Here is a 10,425-nt window from a genome sequence, read left to right on the forward strand (position 1 = left end):
TTTCTAAATAAAATCAACAACACACTTAACCTAATGTGAAGAGGAAGATATTTGTGTGTATGTGTGTGTGTGTGTGTGTGTGTGTGTGTGTGTGTGTGTGTGTGTGTGTGTGTGTGTGTGTGTGTGTGTGTGTGTGTGTGTGCGTGTGCATGTGCATCACAAATTGAGAGCATTTGCCTTGGTTATTGCTGGGATGCCTTGTGGGCGGCGTGGAGGGGAGCGTAATTAAAATAGTTTCTGAGAGAAACAGCACACCACATCTGAGGTTCCACCCTCTTCCAGCATTTAACCACATCAAGAGCATCTCACTTAGAAATGGCCACCAGAACAACCTCTGCTACACACGGGCCGGCTGATGTTTTGGTGTGCTGTCTGACTTGCGAGGGGTCTCTGAGGCATAATGTGCACACATTTGTAATTAAAAGAACTGCCTTTTTCTGATCATCAGGGTAAATAAAGTGGCAGAGGCAGCTAGTTGGGTGATGTATGGGAGGGGAAGACAAATTAACCGTCGACTCTCTGGGGGATTCTCAGCAGAGGCCTTCATAGCAGCAGTGCAGCAGCGCCAAAGGGCAGAGAGATTTGTAGATGATGGTGCTAATTACCAGAATGCAAACCATAATGCGACCAAGATGGAAGCAATTTAGGCAGTAGTCATTTAGCCTGCTGCTCTTCCGCCCACCGGCTGCTGCCTCGCCAGAGCCAGGGCATTAGGATGGGAAAAGTCTGGGACAATCCATTGCTTGAAGGATAAAGAATGATGCACAGGAGAGAGGTTCTGTGGCGTGAGGAGTCATGTGATCTTTTTTTGTTCTGAACCTAACTTCAACAGAAACAACCTTTTGCAGGTAATACTTGCAGGTCAGGAGGAGGAAGCAGTGTATAAATACTTGAAAACAAAGAAAGCTGTGAACTTTTAACTGAGAGAAGAGTTTGGCATTGATTTGGTTCCCAAGTTAACCTGCGGCCTGTCACCACCTCTGGAAGAACTCTGTGGATGTCTGCATCACGTGCAGGGCTGCGTTGCCAACAAGGAGCTCTGATTCAAGGCAAATTACAAATTATAGAAACTTGATATCGACCTGAGCCTGTCATGATGGGTTTACTGTGTGTGCTTGGCAATCACCTGTTAAATTGGGATGAATGTATTTATACTTCAGATGGATGTGGACCACCCAAAAGTCAAAGTTCTTAACCTGTTTGTTGCTTCTGAATGCTTTTTAAAATATCCGAAATGTGGAAGATAAAGTTGTGTCCAAGTGGTAAAATTGAATTCTCCAGGGTGATAAATGAGGCTGAAGGCCTCATTATAGAGCATCAAATGTCTGAATTCATTCAGTTGAAAAAGTTGTAGTCTGTTAGGTTTAAGTTTCAGGTTGGTTAATGATTTCTGAGAACATCCAGGAACAGTCTTAATTCTCACCTGTTGTGGTGCTGGGCGCAGGCTCAGCCCATCTGTATAATTTGGGATGTCTAATTGCTCTTTCAGGATATTTCAGAAGAGGAGTTCAGAGGAGAGAGCTGTTCCGCACTCAGCCACTGTGTAATTTTATCCACGCCGCAGTCTCTCACTTCACACAGGGCTGATACCTTTTGCCTCCCCCTTTCCTTTGTATCAATTGGTCGGCCCATTGTCGCCGCAACCGTCTTTTATATCTGCGCTCAGTCTGAGCAGAGGCTCTCAGTCAGACCTGCAGGAGGGATTCCCAGAGGCAGCAGCAGCACAGGCGAGGAGCGGATCCCACCTCAGGGGCGGCCGTGTAGAGTCTCTCGAGCTCGGATGTGCGCAAGGCTGGAGTTCTCAAGCGTTGGGGCCCCGGCACTTTAATGGGATCCCGAGATCCGGGCAGGAGTTCTCTGTTTTTTCATCATAATCGTCGCTCCCCGACCATGCCACAATGCTAATAATACCTCTGCTGGTGTTGCTGAGCCTGTTGGATTCTGTCAGTCCCCGGGCCCGCTGCGCCCCGGGCCAGGCTTGCGACCCCCGGCAGCGGAGGGACGCTGGGGGCCGCGGAGGAGTGTATGAACACCTCGGAGGAGCGCCGAGACGCAGAAAACTCTACTGCGCTACTAAATATCATTTACAAATCCATTCTAATGGGAAAATAGATGGATCATTGGAGGAAAACAACCCGTTTAGTGAGTATTCACGTTTTACGCACAGCGACCTGCACAAACACAGGCACACAAAATATCAGGCAAAAATAGCCTTTTATATATATATAGATGTTAATGTGACACAAGAGATTTTTGTAAAGGAACATTGCCTTTCTGAAAATTCTAATAAATGTTTAGGGTCAAGTTGTTAGATACATTTTTTAAAATCCAGATTAGTGGAATTAAATGACACGTGAAGTTTCACTTTAGGGTTAATCCATTTTTTAAATAGGCCAGCTGAGAATATATGTGCAGTATTTGATATATTTGTTAATGGTGCTAATTATGTGTTTGGACCCACTGTTTTAGTTAATTCTGATATGATTAATCAGGATCTATCAGAGTTTCACTGGCAGATAAGTAACTCAGTGAAGCGCGGCCGCGGTGGGCTATTGACTTCTCTGAGTGTGTGTGTGTGTGTGTGTGCGCGCGCGCGTGTGAAATCATGTCATTGCAAGGCTGCCGACATGCGGATTAATCTCTCTCTATTAGAAGTAGGCCTATCAGCCAAAGTATTAACATTCAGGCGGGACAAAGGCGCTGTCCTAACGGATGTGTTTATCTAATCAGCGACCATTAGAGGCTTTCTACAGGGCTGAATAGGCCATTGACTAATCAAGCACTGATTAAAAAAGCCAATAAACATACTGAAGGTGGCAGTTACAACCGGAAATTAATTCATTTGCCTTGTGACAAAAGTTTATTTTTGTTTGTTGTAGCATCATTTTGCTTTTCATGATTTGTATCGGATTTCCACCTTTTAACATTTATTGATAATTTATAAATCTATAGAACAAAATAGAATGATCTTTTAAAGAATTAGAATTAAAATATCATTCCCTACAGCCATAGAGCAGATGTTAGCCTACTTCATATTGTTTTATGTTTCTCTGTATTGCAGGCATCATGGAAATCACAGCAGTGGATGTGGGTGTTGTGGCCATAAAAGGGCTTTTCTCTGGCAGATATCTGGCCATGAATGATAAAGGCCGGCTGTATGCCTCGGTGAGTAGGCCTACAGATTTCATCTCATCATCTGATGTGTCATATTCTCTTCATCACATGCAGCTCCTGTTTGAAGCAACAGGTTAAAAGTCCCAAATATGACAAGGCAGAAAGTTGGTTTCATGCTGCAGTGCTTACCTCCCGTAATGTTACATGCTTATCTGAAGTGAATTACATTATTTCACGGCTGATTTGATGTTTGAAAGTGGTGACAGTCTGTGTTGAGGAGCCTATACAGAGCTGAGCAGAATGGAAGCGCTAGCGGTGTCTGTAAGAGGTTGTCCTGGGAATTAAAAACATACGGCAAGCTGCATGACAAATGTGGCTCACTGTTTCCTGCCTCCTCATCCCCCCAGGAAGTGTTCAACAGAGAGTGTGAGTTTGTGGAGCGGATCCATGAGCTGGGGTACAACACCTACGCGTCCCGCCACCACTCCACCGAGCAGCCGCTGCCACCAGGGGGCACCAGCAGCAGCAAGCGACGAGCCAGCGCCAAGCGCCAGTGGTACGTTTCCATTAACGGCAAAGGCAGGCCGCGGAGAGGCTTTAAGACCCGAAGCACGGACAAAGCCTCACTTTTCCTTCCTCGGGTGCTGGGCAACAAGGACCATGAGATGGTGAGGCGGCTGAGAGACACTCAGAGTGCACACCACCACGCACATAACCATGGCAGCCGCGCTGACCGCCGGAGACGCCGGCATCGTGCCAGGAAAGGCCGGGGCCGACAGCCAGATGACTGAGCAGGCCTTTAGAGGAGGGAGCTGACCCCTTGGCCCTATGACTCCTCCAGACATGGACCTCTGATCTCAGCACATACTGTAGCTTGATTGCAACGGAGGACGTGGAAAAACTGTTTGGATCCTGCTTTCTGGTTCAGAAGAAGATTTTGTTGTTGATGCAGAGAGAAAAGAAAATCTGTAGAAGGAGAAGGAAATACAGAGGGCCACCCCTGTGTGCTGGGACACATGTATCAAAACAGGAGACTTTAACTCACCCCCACACACACACACACACACACACACACACACACACACACAGCAGTATAATCTTCTATTTGATGTCTGACTTCTCCAAAATGCTACTGTCTTAAACAAATATATTAATATAGTTGAAAACTGCTATTTTACTTTGTAAAAAGTTCTACTTTGGTACAAGAAATAATTTTACCATCAACTTCACATGGAGCTAAACACCTTTTAAAAGTGGTTCTATTTTTGTAAATACAGTGCACACTATGCATGTACAGTGACTTCCTAGCTTCATTTGTCAAAAGCTGGAATGACAAACACTATAATATTTTGCTATTTTGAAGTGCTAACAAGCATGACGGATATTTAAGAGAGGTCTTTACACAGCAAAGCACTTTTTATCAGATTCACATTAAGAAGGGACACTCAGTGTGCGACGGGATAAGTGTATTTTATTGTGACATTCTTCCAATGTGATAGTCTACTGGCTGTAAACTGAAAGATGTACTTTGTATATTGTACTAATGATATGAATATTTATTTGGTGCCTGTGTTGTAAGTTATTGATAAGACTATTTCTGCATTTTACCAATGTTGCTGTTTGTTTTCACTCACCACCTGGTTCCAACATAAAATACAATGGTACTGACCCAAGGAAACAACTGGCTGATTTGTTCCAACCTTTCTTTGATTTGTTCAAACACGTTTTCACAGTCAAAGTTTGTCTTCACAGACCTCGAATCATTTCATTTGTGTTTTTGTGGCTTAGCAGAGAGGAAAATGCTGCTGTATACAGCAGCTGTGGGCACGATGGGAAAGCCGAACCTGTGAGTATGTCAGATTGCCAGATTGTTTTCTTTCAGAATGGCGTCTTCACATTTGATCTTGTTGAAATTATGAGTGTCCTTGTTGAAATACTGAAAGTGAGGTTTTGACCTCACATACACCGACCTAAGAAACCAAACCTAACTAGCAAGATCAGTCAAATCACAAACACAAAAAAGCAGCACCAGTTTCAACAAACATTATGCTGTAAATTTGAAACAATTTCTAAAATTTAGATCTCAGTTTCAGGTTTTGTTTCTGCTGTTTCGCCTGCAGCTCTTTGAAGGCAGCGCTGCCTGAAACACACAATAGGACATTTTGTATAGAACTGAAAGTATAAAACAGCAGGACTTTAACCCAGACCCAATGTGCTTCTGCACTTTTACTTAATCCTATACAGCTTGTGTTTTTTTAACCTGTCCGCATCCAGTGACAAGATTTACATTGAACTGACAGCTGTGATACTGTCAGTACATTGAAAATGATCAAACCTTAGCATTATTTCATAGTTTTAGGACTAAAACACACATGGTAATAATGTCTTGTGGGACATTATATAGCCAGTGTAGATATTCACACTGAGGATTAAAACAGCCTGCTGTGCCATGTTTCTGCTGTGTGAGCTGCAGTAGACAGGTGTGGTTGGTACACTGTTGTTAGGCTTATTACAACTCTTTCGGTCTCTCTCTCTTTCTCCCTCTACATTATCCCCCTGTCCCTGCTGCAGCTCATTTGTTAAAGTGCCACACCTGTTGCTGCAACATGGCTGAGCAGGAACTACAAAGACAACCATCCGATGCAAAATTTATCACAAGCAGCATTTGGACTCTTTTGGATGTTCAGGTTTTTTCCTTGCCTCACTCCCATCTATAGGTAGCTGCATATAAAGCCTTGTCATTCTATACCTGCGGGCTGGGGAGGCTTCCTGGCCCGGACAATAGCTCCTCCCAAGGGGGGCCTGGGAAGCGATGCCGCCTGAGACTTTTGGGCTTTTTTTTGAAACACCGACCAAAAGCCACAGAGTCGATAAACAAGGCAGGCCCTCCTGAAAGCAGAAACGGTGTCATACAAAGTGTAACACCTTGCTATGGCTTGTTATGAATGCCAACCTCTAATATTACTCAAAAGGAATCTGGAACTTCAGAGAGGTTATGGCCTTTTGTGGCCCCTCTCCCTGCCGGTCTGTTTCATTTAGCAACATTTATCTTCTGACTCTCTGCCTATACATCCCTTTCTATCTATGATATCCCCCTGAAGGATTTGCGCTACTAATATTCATCAGCCGGGCAATAAAAACCACATTAATCTGCAGTATCCACTCGGCTGATGGGGTAAAGATCCCCTAGAGAGCTTTATGATGTGAATTACATAATAGTGTACCTTAGAAAAACTGTGTGTTGTGGTAAAAAGCTATCATAGAGCCTCTCTAATAAAACATCTTTTACAGAGGTTCTCAAGTTGTAACTATTGGCCTGATAAAAAGTAAATAAATAATTTACTAATGAACGTTATAGATCAGCTATACACATTTTGATTTGCCAGGTTGGGAAAAATGCTTTTGACTGAACTGGACTTTGTGACCAGTTATTGTGGGCTACAGAGGATCTGGACCAAAAACTTTACAGTGACAACTTATGAAGCAGTTATTAATGGATTACCAACATTTATAAATACATCTTTACCAAAAACAAACAGGAGCGAAAGAATTCACAATAATTTGAGCCTAAACACATGTTCTTATTAAAGGCTTATAAATGATCTATAAAGGACTAGTACAATTATAAACCATTAAGACAAGTGTTATTTACAACTTATAAACCCTTTAAAATAGTGCCTTATAAGAAATTGTTAGGTGCGAACACCTTTCACATATCACACAAACTAATAAAAATGATGTCATCATCATGTTACATGTCTTACAAAAACAGATTGCTGTATTCCAGAGAGAATCATGTTTGGACTCATGAATGAGAGAATCATGAATGCTGCAAATTTATCCAACTCTTATACTTTTGCACCATGACAATTTTCAAAGATGGTGAATAACTACGCAAAATTATGGTTACTTTACAGAAGTCCATAAGTTGTCGAAACCTTAGACTGAGTGTTGTATCTGAGTGTTGTGGTGACCTGAGGGAGGCAAAACTCTAGTAGAATGGTGTTTTAAACGTGGCCCCTGAGCTCATAGCAGGTGACTGCAGTGCAGCAGTGTTTACTTGGAAATAGGGACCCCTAGAGGCAGGTCTCTCTTCAGACACTATTGGCCCATTGCCATGTAAGAATGTGCTTTTAATTAGGCTGGCCTCAGTTTGGCAGAGCTGCTCAATGCCCTCTGCAGGCAGCCCACAGCCAGTAAACACCAGACATATCCAATTATTTCAGAGTTTATAGTAGTAATTATCATAACGTTCATCTTTTTACCAACCGAATGAAAAGATTTGGTTTGCAAAAGCTCAGTTGAGGGATATGACTGTAAACCAAGACCTTGCACCACAACTGAGATTTTACTCAGTTTATTTATTGTTGCCAATGTTGCATGTTTACGCCAATAATCTGAATATGTAGAGAAAGAAGTGCCACTTTAATGTTTTGCTTTGAAAAACTATACACTTACGTGGCAACATCTCAGCAGAAACAAATCTCCCATCATTTGGCTCGTTTTCCACTGGGAATTACATAATGTGACAAATTCACCAGTACAGTTCAGTGACAGCCGTCTAGCTGGCCAGCATCCAACTGTACTGAGCAACAATATCTGTGTTTGGATATATAGAACACGACACTGGATTCACTGACAGGTAGGACACCTCTCTACATGTTACACACAAGTGTGACGTGAATCCAGGTTGATATCTGAACAGATTAATGTTTAGTGTCTGATAGCTAGGTGGTTTTAAGAAGTAGCTGATTATGACTGCAGCATAAACATACAAGAAATGAAAAAGAATAAGGGAAAGAAATAATGGATTGAATTTTGCCCCAGTAGTGACTAAACTAGGTTTTAGGTGATTTAAAGTGACAATTACATTAAGAATATCTACTCACTTTATGAACACCATATTTTCAATGTTGGAAAATTACTATTTCTAATGTTTCTAATATTTCGCCTAAGGTTGGTTTTTAGCTGAAAAAATGCTTGAAGCAAACAAAAAGACAAAGGGAGAGGGGGCTGTTGGGTAATTCCGGCTTTCAGTTTACCATAATGCTTTTTGATTAAAGGTAAATTCAAAAAGCTTTGTCTTTTATTAAGAAGTGCATGGTTTGGAAATTGTGAATAAAGGAGTGAGCGAATGGATGCTTGTGTTAAATGTTGAGACATTTTAAGCTCTGAATTGCAGCTGTCACCAAGTGAAATCTAAAACCTCTTTCCCTCAGCATAATTCATTGCATACACGTAACCTGAAACCACAATGGCTTCAGTACAACATAAACAAAAAATAAAGCCGTACATAACTTACAAATCTCGGCGGGACCAGAGAGAAATATGTGGACCCAGTTTTATTAGAATAAAGTGGTAATAGGAGATTGCGTAACCCTGGACAGCAGCAGCACAGGACCTGCTGTCTACACGGTCTACAGGCCTTCGTTTCCAGGAGCACTGCTGGCTGGAGAACATGCTCGCCAATGTTCAGTCAGTCATTCTGGAGATCCTGTGGTCAGCCAGTCCACCTGGCTCTTGCCCACCATCTACCCAGAAGGTCCAGCTGCTTCAGAGATTCAGGATAGATCCATTGTCATGGTGGTCAAACAACTCTTGAGTTGTCCTGAAGGCCTGATGGATTTACAGCCACCCAGCATATTGGGGGTACAGAGGTGCCACGAGCAGTCCGTTTTCCTGAAGGTTTGATGGTGTGTCCTGGAGGTCCAGAAGTCTGTTTGATGGACCACAGGCTATTCTTTTGGTTCATGCATCCCAGTCTGGTGGTCCTTTGGATTAGGTCCTGTTTGTTAGCTGGTACGTCAGCCATTTTTAGGGCTTGGTAGTCATCAACCATGGGCCTCAACACCACAGGATTGTCTTTAAGATCTGGCTGCATTCTTGGAGCCATTTTGCAGCACACAAAGAAACAATGTTGTTGTGCATTGATGATCAGCCAAATGTGAACGTGAGAAAACGTTTCATGCGTGGTCAATGAGGAGCAGGGCCGAGCCACCCCAGAGATCAAAGACTGTGTCTCTGTGCTGACGGAGAGGGAGGCCTTCAGTAGGCTACTCGACATAAAGATTAATAATGGGACACTCAGCAGAGAGGGTAAATGTTAGTGCTCTACATAGATTTAGCAGGGATAATAGATGAAATGGTGGAATAAGGGAGGGTAAGCTATTTAGTTTGCTTTATTTCAATGGACAACAAAAGCAATGCACCAGTGCTTCTGAAAGACACAAGGAGGACACAGATCAAATACAGTGCTGCCATGACATCAGTTGGTTATCATAATTCATTATGTAAAACAAAAATCTATTATTTCAGAGACGCATTTGAGTTTTACTGTCTTTAAAACAGATGTATTGAATCAATTAAATTCTACATAAAGGACCACAAAAGTCCAAAGGCACTATCTGCAAATAAAAATGTCTGCCAGCCACAACATCCCTGAGTATAAAACAGACCGGGTGAACTTTTAGTACTGAAAAGATAAATAAACTGAAATAATGAGAATATTCACAAAACAAGACCAGGCTCAAATATTGTGTCTTCAGTTTGTGAGGACTAAAGTGTCATAACCTTCTAAGAAACAGGTGGACTCCAGGATGCATTTCCTTTAAACAATGGGCCTAACCTAAATATATTTTCACATGTCATGCAGGGTTTATTTATTTTATTACAAAAACGGATAGGCCTACCACATTGTCTATTAACACATATGACAGTTCACAAACTTGACAAGTGTTCCAGTAGCAACGTCAGAATTAAAGTCTTGGCCAACAATGACAGCAGTACTTATCATGCTGCAAACTCTCTATTTAGTCTTACCATTGTTTTCTATAAGGGCCCGGGACATGATTTCCCTTCTACCAGTCTTAAGTTAGCGCCTTTTTCATTTGGTTGAATTGGACCTGTGTTTTTTCCTGTTATTGTTCATTTATAGAACTGTCTCCTGTCTCGACACCACGGTCTGTTAACTTGGCCGTTTCCTATTTTACATCCTCCCATACATAAATTATGATATTCTGCTGCTGATAATGAAAGCCTCACACAAAGAAGTTTTTTGTAATTATAATAGCTCCTTTATTCATTTATTTTCTACAAACTCCTGACTTTGCCCTCAGATAAGACAGCTATTATTTAATTTCAATGAGGCCCCCAGCTCTGTTTAGTGCTCCAGAATGTGAAACTTTGTAGATTTGAAGTGTGGAGCTGTGATGTAATGTGTCTGCAGGTATAAATATAGAGGCATGGCTTCACAGCGTCCACGCAGATCAATGTCGCTCCGGCGCTGAAGCCAGTGCGCCTGTCGGTCTGGGA

The 10,425-nt window shown here is 42.3% G+C and overlaps 1 protein-coding gene across 1 annotated transcript; it reads left to right on the forward strand.

Annotated features, from left to right (window-relative positions):
- The first annotated feature begins 1,898 nt into the window (after positions 1-1,898).
- Positions 1,899-4,118, forward strand: fgf3 (fibroblast growth factor 3). The gene is made up of 3 exons (XM_046033172.1): positions 1,899-2,142; positions 3,062-3,165; positions 3,522-4,118. Exons 1-3 carry the CDS (start codon positions 1,899-1,901, stop codon positions 3,903-3,905), a joined length of 732 nt encoding a protein of 243 aa, XP_045889128.1. The 3' UTR covers positions 3,906-4,118.
- The last annotated feature ends 6,307 nt before the right edge of the window (positions 4,119-10,425 follow it).

Source organism: Micropterus dolomieu, linkage group LG20, assembly GCF_021292245.1.
Source record: "Micropterus dolomieu isolate WLL.071019.BEF.003 ecotype Adirondacks linkage group LG20, ASM2129224v1, whole genome shotgun sequence".
In the NCBI taxonomy this organism is placed as follows: Eukaryota; Metazoa; Chordata; class Actinopteri; order Centrarchiformes; family Centrarchidae; genus Micropterus; species Micropterus dolomieu.

Excerpts from the sequence above, each read along its gene's own strand:
- fgf3 (XM_046033172.1), top strand. The coding sequence starts at position 1,899 with ATGCTAATAATACCTCTGCTGGTGTTGCTGAGCCTGTTGGATTCTGTC. Across the intron at positions 2,143-3,061 it reads GGAGGAAAACAACCCGTTTA|GCATCATGGAAATCACAGCA; the intron begins GTGAGTATTCAC and ends TCTGTATTGCAG. Across the intron at positions 3,166-3,521 it reads AAGGCCGGCTGTATGCCTCG|GAAGTGTTCAACAGAGAGTG; the intron begins GTGAGTAGGCCT and ends TCATCCCCCCAG.